Below are 19,423 nucleotides of genomic sequence, written 5' to 3' on the forward strand. Positions count from 1 at the left end.
CAACCTGGCTTTGCACACTTCCAGGCATGGGACAGCCACAGCTTCTCTGTGAAACCTGTGCCAGGGCCCTACCACCCTCACAGAAAAGAATTTCTTTCTAATATCTAATCTAACCCTGCACTCTGTCAGTGTGAAGCCATTCCCCCTTGTGCTGTCACTACATGCCCTTGTCAAAATCCCTCTCCAGCTCTCCTCTAGGCCCCTTTTWCTTGCTTCAGAGATAAGGAGAAAGGAATTATTCTAGTAGAAATTTCACTTAAAAAAAAAAAARGTCAGTCTGAGAATTAACACAGAYGTKTTTTTTATAGGCAAGWAGATATTAAGTGACTMGAGCATACCTTTACCTTGTGTACATACCTTGTGTGCATTTCTTCAGAGAAGTTTTAGCCTATTAATATTTGAAAGCAGAATTCTTTGTTGAGGGAAACAGCCAATAGGRCAACATTTAAAAAACCTTGGCTGTGATAACTCTCAGCATGATTTCAGAACCTGTGGAGAGTTGARTTGTTTTGGGTTTTTTCCTTGAATCACATTATTTACACTGTGGGGAGGTGTGTTAAATGGTTTTTAAATGCCTGCAGGATGTTAGGAAGTTAGGATGCTGTGAGAATGGTCTGAAGGGAATGTGATCCTGGAGCGAGTGTACCCATTGAAAAAGCACTTGGGTAGGGTGTGTAAATACAGGCACTCATTCTGCCCCATGGAAAGTGTGTGCTTTGGTCTCTGCATCTGGGCAGTTGAGTGCCCAGTTCTGTAATSCCAGCCTGCTGCCCAGGTCTCCCTACTGTCCATGGATAAAAGGAGCRCTGCAGTTAGCAGTCTGATGGAAAAAGAAATGGCACAGGAAGGAAACATTACCAAGAAACACAAAAGACATTTGCAGTATTTATTTTCCAGTGTTTATAGTATGGGGAGCAGCAAAAATACAGATYTACACCTTATTCTGTGTTGTCACTTGTAATTTTGGCAGATAAAGTCTGCTGCAAAAGAGGCTGATTTTGTCTTTGCTATGTAGAGTCTTTGTCTAATATTTGCTTCCATTCTTAGTTGCTAGGGAGAGATTTACATGAAGGAGATCTGAAAGTGATCATGGGTTTGTGTGGTCCAAATTTATGCATTTGATTAGCTACCAGCAGCTTTCAGAGATTTCAGGATTAATGAACTACATGAAACATCAGACTTTAAAAGGGACTTCTAAGTGGTGACTTTTGGATAAGAACAGATGTGGTCAGATACTATTTCAGCAGGATTTATATTCCACATACTTTGAGGCAGTAGGTTTTTTTGTGACCCCTATAGAATGTAATATTTTAATCTAATGATATATTTTTAAGGATTCCTACCAATATAAATATGTTTTAGCTTGGTTATGGTAGAGAACTTGTGAGCACTTCATGAAGTGGTGGTGAAACTGAACATCCTAAGGTTTTGATCTTTATTTAAAACAAAAAGGTTATAAAATGTCATGGTTAAAGTCGGCAAATGGCATTTTGCCAGGCTAACAAATGCTGCTGTATTTATCTCTTCTCTCCTGAGATCCMTGCTACTTTTAAATACTCTTTAATTTGCCCGTCTGCTGGCGTACAACTGCAGAGAAAATGCAGATTCTTTTTTGGATTTGGAATAAACTGAGATGAGCTTGAGCCATGCCCTAGCTGAAAAGTCATCAAAGTCAACTGATACTGGTTGTTCTTGAATATTATTTTTTTTTTTGTTTTATAAAATACAAAAGTATTGCAAACTGGATGGAAAACTCAACACATTAAAGAACAACAAAGGAAAAAAACTTACAGAGAAGGACTTAGCTAAGCAGTGTCCTTTGTTTTCTAGCTATGACACCCCTTATTTCAGCTGCATCACCACAGATGATGCTGCCATATCACCTGGAGGTTCTGCAGGATTGACAGTGGATGCAAGAAGCTGTTAAATGAACTTTCAAGTTGTCACATCAAAGCTCTCAAATAGCAGAAAAGTAACAGCCTTAATGGCTGCAGCATCTTTACATTGCTGTCTGTTGGCAGGTGAATAACAGTAGTAACAGGGAGCTCGGGTAATTTTATTTCAGCATCAGGAATATCTTCTGTCTGAGAGTGCTGAGGATGATACATCAGGGATCTTTACCTTTCTGTAGAGCAGTATGGCTTTTAAGGGTAGTAGCCCCTGAGCTGTTGTATCAGGACCCACGGTTAAGGGAGTTTCAGTATGGATTGAATCACCTGAGTGCAGTGACATTTATGCTGCCCATTCAAATGAACATCTTATAGAACATATTTACCAAGAAAACCATCTTGTTTGATGATAGTCTTGCAGCACAGGTGTCAGAAATATTCTAAATCTGTTCTGCATTTAGCAGTGCTGCATTCTTCTGTCATGGAGCCACCAGACTCCTGTCTGCAGAAAGGCTTTTAAATATTCTTTTAAAAAAAACTCAAAAAAAAAAAAAAAAAACCAAAAAAAAAAAATCTGTTTAAAAATAACATGGTATTACCTTGTATATTCATTGTTCTTACGAACCTCCTAGCCAGGCACAGAATGTTGTGTGCTATTTCCTCTGCAGACAGATAATTGCAGGAGGGAGAGGAAATTGAGCCATGTAAAGTTAAAAAATCTTAGTAAGTTCCTATTTCTGTTTGCTGGGAACTTAATATATATTTTCTTTTTCGTTTTTTTTTTTTAATATTGAAAACATTTTAGCCTCTCAAAAGTGAATTTGGATGAGTAATAAATCACTTTGTCAATAAATCATGTTGTCTCTGAAAGTAYCTTATATTAAATAAGTAACCTTTTTCCTGTTCTTAGTGTCTCTGCATCTCCTCTTCAGTAAAGGACTGCAAGGAGGCTACTTGCATTTTTCCAGTTGCTTTCCTTGTGGAGGTAGATCTGCAGTCACCTTCTGGCATGACAAAACACTAATTATTGCTGCTGGTGTAAACACTAGAAGTATTTGAGTTCACTTGTCAGTGTTTTCTGTTGTTATTGTGATTAAATTTGTAATCCTGAGGGTTGTTTTATCAGATAACAGTAAGAGAATTAGTTTTGAAAATGAGGTTTCCAGTTTAAGTTTTAGTAGGGTCTGAGAGGAGATAACAAATTAGATGATAGTTTAGGTAGTAGGAAGAGTGAATTTAAACTGAGTTCTGTGAATACTGAAAGTAACTCTGGGAATGGAAGTTATAATTAGGCTTGCGAAAAGAAATGCAAACATTAATTTCCTGCTTGTGTCTGTAGATTTTAAAGCTTTTAAAGTCCCTGTATGGAACTTTTGCCATAGCCAGGTAAATCTGGGGCAATCACAGGCAGCGGCCAGCTCTTCTTTGGGCTAAATCCAGCTTTTTCCTGAGTAAGTGCTTAAAGTAACTGTACTTGCTAAATTTCAGCTTTCTAGCTGTCAGATTTCAAGAGCTGCACATCAGGTGTCAAWTGTGTATGGCCAGGTAATGGCAGCATTAGACCTGTCTGTGTCASAAGCTGCTGCCCTGCAATCTCTTTGCTGCTTTTTTACTCCTGGAATCTCTGGAGCTGAGCTCTTGAGATAATGAACACATTTCTTCCTTCTCTTCCCTTGCACTTCCTTTCTATGTCTTGCTCCCCCTCTTATTTCTAGCTCTTAAGTTTCTGAGCTTTAAATGCACATTTATTCATCCTTTAGTGAGAAATTGTGTTGTGTGTCACTGCTCTCTTTTGTATTGCTGCATAAATTCTGCCTAATTTTCCCTGTAGTGTAGTTTGTGATGATTGGCTTCAGTTATTTTACCAGGAATCCTTGGATTTAATTGTACTGGATTTAGTAATAAGCAAAGAATGTGAGAGCAGTGATTTCCCTTCCCCCTGCCTTTTCTGGCTTTGATGGGATTACTCAGAAATTGCCACCTTCTGGTTCATTCAGAAGTTCCCTTAATATCTAACTATGTAGTACAAAATTCAGATTTCTTAATGATAAAAGAGCTGTAGCTTCTATTTTAATATTCTCTCATTGCCAGCTTTAAATGTAAGTTGGTGTTGGAATAARTATTTGTTGCATTATTGAATCTATTGAACTGTGATTCATTTGATAATCTAGAATTGTGATTATAAGGACTTTTAAAAATAGACTGAAATCAGAGGTGCRGTTGGATGAACTCTCCTGTTCAATTCAGTGATCAATCCCTGTAAATGGGAATGGAATAGATATGGACTACTCAGCTGTGAAAAGTGCAGTGACTGCAACAGGAAAGCTTGTGTGATTTAATCCATTTATTGGCAGTGTTTGGTAGTTGTTGCATGGGAAGAGCAGAGGAGAGTGAGTGGGAAAAGTAACTGAAAGAACCCAGTAGGATAGAAGAATGAAGGACAGAAATAAAACCCACTTTTTTTCCCAGTGAATGTGACAAAGATTCTGAATAAGAAATCTATGTGCAATCATCTCTGCATAAATCATGCACTATTTCTGGTAAACTTTTTGCAGTCAAATTCCATTGCASACTGATTACCAGTTTAAGAGGTATTTGTGTCCTCCCACCTTTGCTTACAGGTTCCTTTGATGAGACACATGAAAGTGTGGAATTATAAAACCACAAGCACCAAAGGAAGGTTTGAAACAGCTCAGARCAACAAAGTGCTCCCACAAGGTCAGCTCACAGCCAGAGCTCCTGCAGGGTGCAACAGCCTGGTGGGAGCAGTGAGTTTTGATTTGCAGAACTTTGCCTGTATTTCTGAGATCCAGTAAATGTGGAGTTGATTCTCTCTGGACTTCACAGACTTAATTATCCTCCCTCTTCGCAAAGTCAGTCTCTGCATACCACAATTTCCACCTAAACCACTAAGAAATGCTAAATTGGGTGTACGTTCTACCATTTGAACGTGGTTTAGTGGTTTGGCAGGAAATGTGGATTTTTATTCACTTGATAACAAAAGCTGCCTCATTAAGACACAATAAAGTTTGTAGAGATTYTGGGGGAAAGGGTTGGGAGATCTTGCACCCTGTCTTAGTACACAGTGACTCATGGGTGTCGTCTCTGGGAACAGAGCATTTGACTGCTCAGCTGCTTGGAGAACATTATCTGTGGATGRTGGGGAACAAAGCAAGTGAGAAAATGGAGAGAAGAGCTCATGCCTTCTGTGCATCAGAAATACAGCCTGTATCTAATCTTTCGTGATTCAGAAAGGAAAGACTCAAAATGCAGACTCAAAAAAGAGCTTGTTAAGATAACTCTTTGTATCTAAACACTGTATAAGGGTTATTTTAGATATTGACAACTACATTTTTCTGAAGTGTAAAAGCAACTGTATTTTTACTGCAGGACAGTAAATAGCTATAGTATTATCAGCTCTTTTCAAGCACTTTGGTGTCAATAATTTCCTACWCATCTGTGAGAGTCTGAATCCAAAAGTTAGATGGCAGATTCATAGCTTCCCATGGTGGCATTGCAGTGTCTGGTAGATGAATTTATCACAGAATCCCAGAATGGTTTGGGTTGRAAGGACCTTAAAAATCATCTTGTTCCCACCCACTGTCATGGGCAGGGACAGCTTCCACTATCCCAGATTGCTCCAAGCCCTGTCCACCCTGGCCTTGGACACTTCAGGGATGGGACAGCCACAGCTTCTCTGGGAAACCTGTACCACCACCCTCACAGGGAAGAATTTCTTCCCAGTATCTAATCTAAACCTATTCTCTTTTTGAATATAACTTCAGTGAAGTTATATATGGTACAAGCTGAGACCTGAGAYTTCTTTCTAGTTTAATAATTAAATATTCAAAACCTCTTTATTGAAACAGTTCTCTTAGTAGTCCCAGACTGTCTTGCATACTTTCTGTTCTGGCTCCTGTGTTCATCTGGTGTGAAAAGTTCAGAAGTTAAGTTTGACAGGTCAGTTACATACATTAACAGATGCACTGAAAAATCCCCCAAACCGCAATTTATTAAACTCTCAAGATGATTTGTTAAGGCTTATCTTGAGGATTAGATATTTGTATTTAATTGCAGCAAATTATATTCCTTGAGGGGCTTATATTTTAAGAAGATAAACTAGGATTTTCTCTTTTTTTTTCTTGACTTCTACTCCATCTTATTCCAGAGTAATAATCATTTTTCTTCTGTCAGTTTTCTAGACAGTCGAGAAGGTAAAAGAAGGACTTGATATGCTTGACAGCTTTTCAGACAGAAAGAACTTGGTTTTGTTTTGGTTTCAATTGTCCCTAAATGTCTGTTTGTACAGGAAGGTGAGTTTTGGCCCCTGTTCTTGGACACCATGCCAACTACATGATGCTAAAACCACAGCAGCTTCTCGTGGGTCTCAAAATTGTGTGTCARTCCTGAGCACCAGTGCCTTTGAGTCTAAAGCTGCTTGTGCTTGGCACTCTGGTGGGGATGCAGGAGGGCACAGATGCTCCAGAACTGGAGCCCATGGCACAGGTTGGAAAGGAGACTTTTATGTATGTTCCACCGCTTTTCCTACTTTCCTATACCTGATGTGAGCAGGAGCAGCACTAACTGGGTCCCTGTGTTCCCTCCTTCCCCTACATCAGGGCTGCAAGTGGAGAGAGAGTTGATCTGAGCTTTGGGATCTTTTCCTTTCATCCTTCCTTCCTATTTAACCATCTSTACACCAAAATTCCTCTGGCTGGTGATGGTCAGAGGAGACCTTATTTTGCAGGAKGCTTGGCCAGGTAATCTTTGGTTCAGAGGTGAGAAGTGTAGGAGGAGCTTTAGTGACTCTTAACACCTGACTTGGGTTTTCATAGTTCAAAAAACCTGGATGCATTAGTATGTAATAGAAGGAAATAGAATAAGCCAAATTTTGCACAGAGGTTTTTTTGGTGGCTTTTTTTTTTTCTTTTTCCCTTTTTTACTTAAAGGGCTTTTTTGCTGTTGCATTCTGACATTGGCATTGCCCTGCTCTGTCTTTGCTCGCTGTGAAGTGAGGAGGGAACAGGAAGCAAGGACCTTGTATTCATCTAATGAGATGGTGCTGGGAATGYCAAATTCTGAGGATTTCCTGGCCTTTCTTGTTTTTCTGGACAGAAGAAAACAAAACTTTAACACGACAAAAAATAAAATCCTTGTCTGTCTGCCTCTTCCCTTGCCACTCCCCACTGCTTCTGCCTTGTGCATTGCCAACCCAGGGTGTGATGTTTCCAGGCTCTTTTTTGAAGATATTTATAAATAAGTTGAGGTCCATATGTTTGTTTTTTCCCAAATGATTTCTTTACTGTAAGTCATTGTATTTCTGTGTAATTGATCTATGCGTGACAACTTGCATCTAGGGAGGGAAGTTGCAAATGGGTTGGGCCTTTGCTGTGCAAACATGGAGAAAGGAAATAAAAAAATAGTTGGACAGTAACCCTAAAAATGACAGCTGGGGACAGAAACTTGTTAAAAAAATAAAAGTTAAAACTAACTTGCTTTGAAAGAATAAGAATAAATGGGATGCATAACTGTTATGGACTAAAACAGAMCAGGAAATAGTGGGCACAGATTTCTCTCCTCTAGCCTCAGCCTGCCCAGCAAAACTGGGCTTATAAATATYAATAGATCAAGAAGGGCAAAGGCACTTTAAGTTGTGGGTATTTTTAGCAAGAAGGAAAAGCATTTCAGTGGTGTTCCTTCCCTTACGYTGTGGTTATAAATCTGTTACCTTATGGAGCTTCACAGCAAATCAGGAGTTCAGGTTTGGAGTCCTCAGTACGTAGATTTTGTTTCCCAGCACAAAAGGGGGGTTTCTCCTTGTTTTTTACATGCTCTGGAGAAGAGAGGCAATGCATGGCTGGATATGTGCTGCAGGCAGGAATATCTGGTGGAGAGATATGAGCCATAGGAGGGCAGGGGGAGCGAGTGCCCTGCTGTGTCCCATGTAAGGAGATTAGGTTAAGACTGCAGCCTGGACTTAGCAAAAATTAGAAAGGATAATGCTGCTTAAATTCACACAGATCTAGCTTCTGTAACACAGTGACAAAACAAAATTAGTAATCTTCTAAAAATACAACCCTGAATAGAAGAACTTTCTCCTCCTCCTTTTTGCCCCGTGCTCCCTCCTCCCCTCATTTCCTGCCTGGGCACCCAAAGTTGGAAATTTAGAGTGGGTTTTGAATGGGATTTTTCCTCCCTCCCCCCATGCCTTCATTTGAATTTTTTTTTTTAATTTTTTAAAGCCTGTTTCTGTGGCAGTGACTCAGTCCTGCAGTGCCTATCTGCCTTGTGTCAGGCATGGGGCTGTCTGGGGGAAGCAGAGTGTGCACATACCCAAACTGTGAGACAAGCTTTGAAATTGCACCAAGTGCACTCGGAGCATCAAATGTGCCGGATCATGCTGTGATTCCAGTAACAGCCAGAGCTCTCTTGGCTCCCAGAGGGAAAGTGGTCATGTTGCTTGAAAAGGGGAGACAGGCCAAGCTGCACATTCATTTGGATAATTAGGTAAACAGTAAATAGGAGAAGGCTGTCTTCTACTCAAACTCCATTGTTTTTTCCTGTAAATCTATATTTAGATTTGGCAACCAGATTTATCACAATAATTGGTGCATTGTTTAAACAAGGTCACCGATGTGTGTGCGTGTTTATCTCCACTTAATTGGATTGCTTATTCGAAATAGAAATACCTCAAAAAATATTGTGTAGAGCTCTTGAAAACTTGTGTACTCAAGTCAAAAAACACATGGTCCTTATTAGAAACAAGATGCAAATATTCACGTTTGGTTTTGCAGCTTGGAGTCCCGAGGGATTTGTACATAAAACTGTGGAGATTTGATTACATCCTGATTTTATGTCTCACTGGTATATGAGTGTTTCATATGTGTAAAAACCTTTTTATAAGGCAGAGATTATAACAAGTTCCTAAGTGAAGCCAGACTGGTGCTGCAYTGTCTGTTGGAATTGGAATACACAYRCTCATTAATTTAGTCTAACTTTGSTGGTTGCTTGTGTCTTTATAAAACCCGGAGTGCCTTTGTGTTTTATATTYAGAGCATATATTTTGGACTTGTTGGCAGGTTCGTTTGAGACTTCAAGGTACAATTTCAAAGTCAGACTTTATTGTTCACCGCAGCTCTGTGCTGCTTGGTGAGGTTGGTACACGGTTTGCTAACAGGGCTAGTGTGGTTAAGGTAAAAACAGCAAATATCAGTTCATTTTCCCTTTTACCAATGAAGTGAGAAAACAAAAAAAAAAGGCATTTYAGAAATGTCAGCTGGAGAAGATTTTGCTCCAAGCAAGAGCATGYATTTCTGGGGTTTGTTTCCTTTGTTTTTTTCATGGTTCTATTAAACCTTTTGGTTAAAATTTCATTGTTTGCAATGAAAATAATTGAGAATATGTGTTTTTTAAAAGAGATTGCTGAACAGTGGCTGTCTGCTGGAAGTGCTGCTTGTGCAGATTTACAAATGGGACCRTTCTCAATTTTGGGAGGATTGACCTCAGAGAGAGGTAGTGCTGATCATCTGGTGTTCACACCTAATGAAACARAACCAGTAATTTTGGAACTTGAAAGAAAAGTGATCTCTGGTATCATCATAATGAATGAAAAGACACAAAAGAGATGGAGTGCTTGTCCATGCCTTGCTGGAGGATGGGGCTCTGTGCAGCTGACACCCACAGCAGTACTCAGGATGGCCTTGGTGGCTGGGGACTCTTGTGCTTYGTGCAAATCCTTTTTCACAACACCCACTTCTTTGTTTTGTCCTGTAGTGAGGAAGTGTGGGCACATGTCACAAATTAGTTCCCCAAATAGTCTCTGAAAGAGAAATTATCTTCTTTCTCTTCCTCCCTCCTTCCTCTCCCTTCAGAGGTTGAAATTATTCTCTATCTTTTCCTTTTGGGAGAGAYTCTTTTTGTGCATTAAATTCACAGGCCAGGCTCAGTGTTAGGACATACAGGTTCATCTCTGAGATCACACGGTGCATCACGGTGCATCATGTCCCACACTGGACATCTTTAATCATCCTTTAAATTGCGAGCAAACAGAGTTTTACTCAAAGAGGGTGTGCTCCTTTCTCTCCCCAAGAGGGACAGATAGAGAATAATSTGTTTTGGTGCCTGCAGGTCACCTTGCTCCATCCCTTGGCTCTGCACGCAGTTGCCAGTGCTGGAATCTCCTCCAGTGCTGGCGCCAGGCTCGCAGCAGGCCAGGCTGGCAGAATGTTCATCTTCATTTCAGCGCTTCATCACTGTCCCTGRCGTGGGGCTTCTGCACTGATTCAAGGCTGTTCCTGACAGACAACCTGTGGAGAGAAAACTCTGCTGCTTAGAAGGTCATTTGAGTTTAATAAATGCTTTTTTCTCCCCTCCCCATCTCTTTCTTTTACTACTTTCTCTATGCAATGTGTAGTAGTGCTACATTACCTGGAATTTTACACAGATCCTTTTCCCATGCTGTTTCTAAGTGTTTTAATTTAAGACTTTTTACATTTTGAGATACCAGGATGTTTCATATTTCCTCTCTGGAGTTTATTTCTCCATGTAGATGAAGGTTTAATGTTATATTCCAGATATCAGTGATTTGTTGTCAGTTGTTGCTCTTTAATTTGCTGATATTAACAYAACATTCTGATGGGGCTGCAGGGTGGGTGTTAGGGTAGTTCTCATACAGCTCAAGGAATTTCCCTACCTAAATTCAGACCCTAAAATAATTCTGAATTATTTTCTTCCTTGTGGTTTGTTGTGTGCCCAGCTCCCAGTGTCCAAATCTGTGGCTAATGCTTTAGTGCTGTTGTGTGCCCAGCTCCCAGTGTCCAAATCTGTGGCTAATGCTTTAGTGCTGTCTAAGGACGTGGTTTAGTGGTCCACTTTGCAGTTTTGGGCTCGTGGTTGTATTCAATCTGAAAGGTCATCAGAGCAGACAGAATRTTGCAAATATTGGTGGTGTTTGGATGATAAATGCAAGAATTTAATTATTCATGTTGCTAAAGTTCTTTATTGATATACAGTGTATGAGTAACTCTCCAATGATTTTGGAGAGTATTGTCAATTAGCTGGTGGTTATCTTTTGCTGCTAGTTGGCTTTACAGTGGGATTTCCAGTGTTTGAGAAGCTTTTAAAATATATTTACATTTTAAAATCTGTTTACAAAACTAGTATTGTGTGAAGGAGTTGTTGATATAGTTTATTCACTTTAAAAAAGATAAGACCAACAGAGTTACAGCAACTAATTAAAAGTATACAGAATGAAATTATAAACACAGATCCTTGGTGGAGGGTTGCTAGGTCTTATTTTTGCAGCAGTCTACAGGGAGGATATGTTCCTTTCTAGTTACATAAAAATRAAGGCTGGAAACTTTGAATAAGTGCACCTGCTACTTGGGCATAGTTACCAAGACCATTTTTGGGATGTTTAKCCATTAAATTGCCTATATACTCTATTTCCTCCCTTAGTAGTTTAAGCTGCAGTTGGTTTGATAAACACAGGGATCACATCTAGCAATAAAACTGTGTTTTGGTGGTAAAACCCTTGCTTTAAGATTGCAGCAGTAATGATTTTTTCCCCACTCTCACCACAGTAAACCCAAACACTTCAGTTGGGAATGGAGAGGAGTGATGGAAAGTTAAATTTGCCTACTGAAAAACAAGGCTATTAAAAACGGAAATGAGCAGCTTGTGTATGGTATTTCTGATGGTACCAAGCCCAACCTGTGGTCATGAAGAAATGGAGGGGGCATAAGCACTTTTTTCTTTCTGTAGTCAAAGTTTATATAAATATATAAACATTGATTTATGTGTAGAGCTGCAGAAGTTGACAGTGAAGTRGCTCAGTGCAGCTGTCTTTCCTCAGGGACTCAGGTTGGTGATCTGTGGCTCCAGAGCTCTCTGTCTCAGTGGTTTGCAGCCCAGTGCTAAGGCCATGGAGCAGCCGTGTCACAGGTCAAATCTGAGGGCTTGCCTTCCTCACACAGAAATCCCTAAATTTCTCCAAGTTTCTGAGGCAAGTGCCGTAACTCACTGCACACAGATCATTTTGCTTTTCCGTGCTGCAGAGTGGTTGCTAGAGTGTTCCCCTTCAGGTCATGCATTTATTTATTTGCACCAGTGCATGKTGCTGAAACCCTTGGCGGGCTAGGGTGGCTCGCAGCTGTGAGTGGGCTCTTAAATGTACATTTTTTATGGCTCTCAAAACTTGGCACGAGCTGTGTTTGGTCGTCAACAACAACAACAAAAGATTGCTAGTGAAATTAAAACCTGGCATTGCCGTTCTGCAGGTTTATTCATGATGTATTGAAATGGGATTTTCTYGCTAACATTTCCTGGCATCCATCCAAAGCCCAGCATCTCATAAATTTATATTATCTCTCTCTGCTCTGATCAGTTGACAGGGCTATAGCAGCTTCTCATGCAGATCACAGGAATAGCATGGAAAAATGAAACCAGGAGACTTTTACGTGGAGAGTTTGTATCAGCAGAGAAATTGTAGYGGTTTTGCCAGGGAATTAGAGGGCATAAATCACAGATTCACTGAATGGGTCAGGTTGGAAAGRAGCACAGCAGGTCATCTGGTGCCACCTTCCTGCTAAAGCAGGGTCATCCTAGATCACACAACAGAGGATTGCATCCAGACAGGTCTGCGATATCTCCAGTGAGGGAGACTCCACARCCTCTCTGSATAATCTCTTCCAGTGTGTTGTCACTGCACAGTAAAGTTCTTCCTCRTATTCAGGCAGAAATTCCTGTGCATGTTGTAGAGTGTTCAGGGGCTGCCTGCAGAAACAGGACCAGGGCAAAAGCAGAGCTGAGTCAGGCTGCTGTGACAGCTTGGGTTTGGAGTCGTGGGGCAGGGACAGCAGTGAGAGCCTGCCTTGGCACCAACATTTGGTGAGAAAAATGCAGTGCTCTGTGGCATTCAAATGCTCTGTGCCACCATTTAATTTCTTCAGAGGCACTTCAGTCTCAGCATAGTCATAGTGGGGACAACATATCTTGATTTATCTGGGACAGGTGAGCTTGCAGCTCCAGGCTTGTGAGAAGAACACGTGGCAGCTTTGCTCTSAGGAGCTCTATTTGGGGCTCACTAAGGGACCTCTATCTTCCAGCAATGCCAGTTCCAAGCCCAAATGCAACAGTTTTTAAGGTGCTGTTTCATTCGTCGTCTGTGTAGCTTCTAAACACTAATTAACAYTAAATATTAAGAGGTCAAGTAAGTCAGGTGCACTGGTCTGCATTGAGCTGAGGAAAAGTGATATCCACCTGCAGGAAATGTTGCAGGGGGAAACAGATGCATCTTGGTGATAGGRGATGGGAAGGGGATATTAGGTCATTAATTACTTACCCTTGCATAAACAAAACTTAATATTTTGAAAAGTCTCTAATTTAAAGGGAAGGAAAGAATCTTTCATCTTCTGCGCTATTTAACTGCATGTCAAGTTGGGTCAATTGGAAAATTTTTGTGTTCATTTCTGCTTTGTATATTGATTACTCCTCCATTAACTGTCCCAATGCACTGAGCACTAGTTTTGAATGGAAAAAAAGGTAAGGGGAGCTAGACTGCAAAATCCAGGGTSCCTGTCACTCTGATTTCTCTAGGGAGTATACAGGGTGCAATTTGGTTTATTTTTCTACAGGTTTAAGCTCATTTGATGGCTGGTAGTTGGGAACTTAAGCTGGGATCTTCTCAGAAGTGGTATTTGCTTAGCCTGCTGATTTTCTCARTTAAAAAGAGGGCTTGGTTGAAAACCCAAGTGTGGTGAATAAATGTTCAGGGTTTATAATGAATTTTGGTGCTTGTATGTCACTTGGGGGGTGTTTTTTTGTTTATTTGGTTTTGGTTTTTTTGTGGTTTTTTTTGTTGTTGTTTTTTTAAACTCTTTTTTCCCCTTTTTCCTTCCTTGTTTTGGAAAAAAAAATAAAAATGAGAAGCTGGTAAGTTTGTTTGGTCCAAAACTAATTTAGAATGAAGCAGTTCGGTCATGGGAGCTTGCAGTTCATCTTTTTTACAATGTAAGCTATGAAATTTTACACATTGTGGAGCCTTTACTCAAGCACTAGACAGCTTTCAGAGAGCGAGCAAGCTTTAAATATTAATTTGTAACATCAGWGCCAGGTTCTCCTTCTTCCAGCTGCTTAGCAATGGTGCATTTGGGGTTTTCTGTGGTATTGCTTTTTTACTTTTGTAATTGRCTGGTAGTATTTATTAAACAACATACTCTGAGAAATTGCTGAAGCTCCATGCAGCCGAGCTGGGTAGTTTTTCTGGAGAGCTGAATGGTGGAGACCAGACTTCCCACACAGGAGGCCCTTGCCAAAGATTTATCTTCATATGCTCAGTGCAAATGTAAAGCTGCTTGTGTATATTTTCTGTGAAATGTTATAAAGTTAAGCARGATTGTTTTCCCAATACAATGTTAAAGCTGAAATACAGTTACGTTCCAACATAGCAAATCTGCATTTTGTGCATAAATTACTTAAATATCTAGGAGCAGYGAAATATATGCTGTTAAACATGTCAAATGTGATGATTAAGTGACTGGATTGTTAGGAAGAAAATAGTAATTTTCTGAAAACCTAAATGAATGATTTGGCACAATTAACTGTAAACACTACCAAAAAAAAAAGGAGGAAAATTTTCTATTGCAGGATCACGTTTGTAGGCAGTCAGTATCAAAAACAAGAGTGAAAATATTTCAGATTTTCTGCAGTTAATTGACAAACTCGTTTCTTCCCCTGACATTATTTTACCTGCTGACAGCTGCGTGGGTGGCTCAGTACGGCTGGGGATCTCACATCACTAATACAGTGGCAGTCACTGCTGTAAGCTGATTTCTTTGTGATACTGAGACTGTGTAAATKCTTCCCAGTAAACTGCTGCCCTGGAAGGACTGGACAGGAGCCTGAGTAGCTGGGCTGTGCATCAAGGAGAAGGTCCTGCCTTCTGAATTACTTGTCTGCGTATTTTGTGGACACAAGAAATGCTGGAGCCACTTGAGACCAATTTTAAATCGGTGGCATTGGATTAGTGTAGACAAAGTGTTTTTTTGAACATCCTCGTTGCTGCTGATGATGTGTATAAGAAAGAGAGAGATCAGTTTGACTCAAAGCCCAGGCAAAACTTTTTGAGATAGCTATTTAGAAGAACTGTCTTACTGGTAGACTAAGCAAACTTGTATATTTTTCTATTAATAAACATGTAAACTTTGTCTGCCTGTTTAGAAGCACTTTGAGAAAGACCCTTTTACCCTAGTACACTGAAACCTCAGCTAGGCCAAGGGTACTTTTCTTTGATCACAAAATRTGTTCATTTGAGCAGTGGTAGCATGAAATAAAAAGTGAAATCAGAAGTAAAAAAAAAAAAAGTAAAAAGCCTTCTCAATATTATTCAAACTTAAACTAAACTGTGGCTTTGATGTTSTTGGGCTTCACGTAGAGCGCTTATTGAAGCCTTTCTCTGTATTGTTAGGTCTGTACAGAGCTGTGGTCCAACCCCTGGCCACACCAATAAAAATAGTTTTGAGTAGCAGTTAACCCATAACTGGTTTTGCACGTTGCTTCRTGCTGTAACTTGAGATGGGGTTAATCTTTCTGTGTGTTCCCTTGCCTGGAGTGGGAGGTCTCTGTGACTCACTGATCAATGAAATGTCAGCTGTATGGGGAAGGGAATGGAGGGATCTCTCTGTGCAGTCAGGTGTCCATAGGATGGTGATKACAAAGGAGGGACAATCCTGGTGATCACCTCTGTCCTCATGCCMGTGTCTTGCCTGAAGTTGTGTCCTGTCTGAAGTGCTGCTGTGCAGAATCCCTGCTTTGGTGCAGCTGGGGTCACGTTATCCGAGTTGTCATTCCTCAGTTGTACCAAGTGCTCTGGTAGGGCAGGTAAGTGCTCTCAAAAAGCTGTTTCAGAGYGTGGTCTGTGTGGGTGCCCAGCCTGGCAGAGATCAGCAGGAGTTAGAAAGCACACTAGAAAACCATGGCGAGCAAAGCCAGGAGGGCTTCAGCTACTGCACCATCTATCTGTGTTTTCTGTCCTCTCCTGCRCTGCTGTGCTCCCAGCCCAAAAGGAGATGGCGATGTGTTAGTGGAAACTTGTGCAAACATGGCTTGAAGAGCTGACCAGAAACCTGCCTCACATTCTCAGCTTTCCGTGCTGATTATGGCTTGTGCCATTGGAGTGAACCACATGATCATGACCCRTCATATTTATTCATACTTACTCCTGAAGTTCCCTAAAGCCTGCCTTACCAGACTGCCTAATTTAAAGCATTTGGYCAAAGCACTGCTGCCACATCAGCAGCAAAAAGGCTCAATAAGGAAAAGGAGGACCCACTGCTGGAAGAGTTGGGAGATGCAGTAACCGCAGACCCAGTTGAAACTGGGGTTCTCAATGCTGCTGTGTTTGCCTCAGTCTTGGAAACATGGACTCCTGGGCCTCTGTGCTTGGTGGAAAGGATCAAGGAGGAGAACAGCTACCACTAATGGATGAGAGTCGACTCAGGAGTTAAAGAACCCATGTGAGTCCATGTAGTCAGATGGGCTGCAATCAAGGGTGATCAGCACCCCCTGGGATCAAGAAGCTGAAGACAAATGCCAGCTAATTTTTCCTGATGGAGTCTGTGCCTCATTTTCAAGTGGGTGTTACTGGTGCACTGCTCCTTGTGCTTCCTTGAGACATCATTGCTCTGGATGGAAATTGTAGCAGAGTTGTGATATAGGTACATTTTGTCATTCCAAACTTATGTTTCAAGCAGCATAACGGCAACAAAGCACGAGAGGCAGTGTCTTTATTTGATGCAGAATTTGCACTGCAGTTGTCTGAGCTGTTTCAGTTTMTGAGGTTATTGTGACTTCTTAAATGTGACCATTTCTACATAGTTCCTTCTAATTAAACAGTCTAACTTGCTACTGAGTAGATAAATTACTTTTTTTATGTGAYGGAGGTCTTAGTGTAGCTCCCTCCCTGTTCTAGGGAGCAGTGATACCCTTTCCCATATATACACATAAGTAAGGAAGTTTTTGCATCTGCAGCTGTCAGGAATGTACTTTGGCTGATGAATGCAGCCYAGCTTAAAGGCGAGATCCCATAGTGGGTCATTTAAGCTTTATTGGTCTGCCAGACCAGATTATCATTTTGTTTAACCAGAGAAGTAGTTTTCATTGTTACCTCATTGCCAAGGGTCTGTCAGCATTTCCATTATAAACCCCCTATTTTCAGGGATTTGAGTAGACTTGCRATTTAAGTGTTCTGGTCTAAAACTTGGCAAGCATGTTCTTCGTTCACCAACAGATATTTTCTTTATGCGATTTTAAAGCAGTCAGCTGTTTCTTAAATTGTAGTGAAGGCAAGAGGATTTTTTCCCCTTGGTTAAAYAGATAGGACTATTTTTTTCCATCTCATTTATTGCAACTCGATTTATAAAAAATAATCCCCTATTCTGTTGCTTAAAAAAAGAAGAAAGGGGGAGGAGAAAAAGAAATATCTTCTTGCTGCCCTGTTCTGTTTGCCATGCCTCAAACCCTTCCCTTTGGTCTGTGTTTGGTGAAGTCCCACCCACCCTCTGKGTCCCTTGTCTCCTCCTCTTTACTTATTTCCTTTCAGTGTATTTACACTCTCAGTACATCGAGTTGCAGGGCTTGTTCTCTTTACTCCATTCCTCTGCTTTGCTTTCCTGTCTCATGCTTCCAGCCCTCGATTCTGGTGAATCAACCTGTATTACCTTTCTCTAAAAGGTTGCTCTGAGGTGCTCTTAAGTGATACAACATACCTGTGGTAAATAGAAACTTTATACTTAACTGTTTRTGGTAATAGACTTTGCTACTTAACTGAAGAACATGTGCATCACTCTTAGTTGAGTGCTGCAATTTTTCAGTGCTTTTCTGAGACGTCACTGTGTCTCTAGAGCAAAGTACTTTCACATTCCTTTTTTTCTTTGTAAGCAAATCTTTAATGTAGACYGAAAAAAAGTGAAGTGTGATTGGCGCAGGGCAGCACTGTGGGTTTTCATGGCTGGGCTCTTTTAGTCATTTCCTGAGAGCTTGGTGCAGCAAGGTGACAGCCCAGGAAGCGACAGCAAGCTTAGCAAGGCTTTGTGTGCTGCTGGAAGTCGGTGTGCTACAGGTGAGGGCACGTCCTTCGTGCGGAGATGTAGGAATACCTGGTTCTGGGATTGGTGCTCACGGTTTTCAGGAAGAACTCTGCTGCCTTGCCGCTCACAGCCATGAACAAAGTAACTGGGGATGGAAAATGGTGAGTGAGGAACTACAGCTACGTGACTGCTAAGCRACAAGGAATACAAGAGAAGTGCCCGAATCCAAAGGGTGGAAAATGAGTGCTTTCACAAAACATCATAGTCTCTCTCCCAGGACCTTCAGAAGATCTTTGTTGGGACAAGATKCTGGCATGTCTGCCTTGAAGGACTATCAGTGGTGCCACCGAATGAAAAGCAAGAAGCTGAATAAGCAGATGAGTTTGGACTCAGAGAGACCTCTTGGAGCGTACAAGTGGCAGACACATCCTTGGCTTCCCTGGAGGGTAAGCAAAAGAGAGGCCTCCTCCAGTCTGAAAGGGGAATGCAACAACGCAAGTCTTTCTGCAAGTTCCACAAGCGTGGATGCTCCCAGTGCTGACAATCTCCATGCAGACCCATCGGAGGTACCCTTCAAAGCAAGGTCTAGGCCATTCCGGGTTCCCTTCAGCCGCTCCCTGTCCGAGCCCGTGTCACACACCGGGAGCAGGAATGCCAGGCCGTTCCTGCAAACCGTGCGTTCGCTGGATGCAGAACAGCAGAGCTACTTAATGCGGGACTTCTTCTCCTCTCTCTCAAGTGGCTTTTCAAAGATCATGAGTCGAAAAGGGGACCCTGTCAGTGAGTCCATAACTGAAGGGAAGACAGAGGACATTCAAATTTTTTTGAGTACAGGTAATGAACTCGCTTTTGTTTTGTTCTGCTTCTGCTTGTGTAAGAGGTGAGTGTAGTGAGGCATAYGGTGGTTGTTTAAACTGTTTTGTAACTTGGCTTTATTGACATTGGTGATGCTCTGATGTTCTGTCTTAATTTTTRAAAAGCAACTGAAAAAAGGTCCTTTCCTGATAAGGAAGTAGTATGAGATGTTTTGGTGTGGGCGTAAAAATGTGGAGGTCCCTTTAATGCCAGCATCTGCAGGTGGTAGCAGTTGCATTTCATTCTCAAGTACACCCTGTGTGTGGTGTGTGTAGTCCTGCAGGCACAGTATCCTCTGTGGTGGTGGTGTTGTGCTGCCCTGATTGAGATATCAAGCCTGCTCCTGTCAATGAAGTACTGAGGAGAGGGAGAAATTAAGTTGTCTTTTAAACGGTGTTCCAGACAGTGGAATRGATCTAGTTCCTCATACCAGACTCTCCATTTTGTAATCAAGCAGCTGACCTGGTGTCTGCTCTCTGGTAGATGCCAAGGACAGCWGTGTTGCAAGGGTTTAGCCAGCTGGGATTGAGGTCAGCAAGATGCCAGTCTGAGATTTCATTTAAATCTACCTTGCTGATAACAGCACTGTCAAGG

The 19,423-nt window shown here is 41.2% G+C and overlaps 1 protein-coding gene across 7 annotated transcripts in view; it reads left to right on the plus strand.

Annotated features, from left to right (window-relative positions):
• Window positions 1-19,423, plus strand: part of RASAL2 (RAS protein activator like 2) — a 158,942-nt gene that overhangs the window by 38,604 nt on the left and 100,915 nt on the right. Inside the window, exon 1 of one of the 7 annotated variants that reach the window (XM_057374941.1) lies at window positions 18,031-18,808. The exons of 3 other annotated variants lie outside the window; for them this stretch is intronic. In XM_057374941.1, the coding sequence (XP_057230924.1) occupies window positions 18,214-18,808 (595 nt within the window). In that variant the 5' untranslated portion in view covers window positions 18,031-18,213. Of the gene's footprint in view, window positions 1-18,030; window positions 18,809-19,423 lie in introns of those variants that run through there. 3 more of the 7 variants (XM_057374939.1, XM_057374940.1, XM_057374938.1) reach the window with 3 other exon arrangements.

The sequence above is a fragment of the Malurus melanocephalus genome, unplaced genomic scaffold (genome assembly GCF_030028575.1).
Source record: "Malurus melanocephalus ecotype Western Australia unplaced genomic scaffold, MMel_1.1 scaffold_236, whole genome shotgun sequence".
Classification (NCBI taxonomy): domain Eukaryota; kingdom Metazoa; phylum Chordata; class Aves; order Passeriformes; family Maluridae; genus Malurus; species Malurus melanocephalus.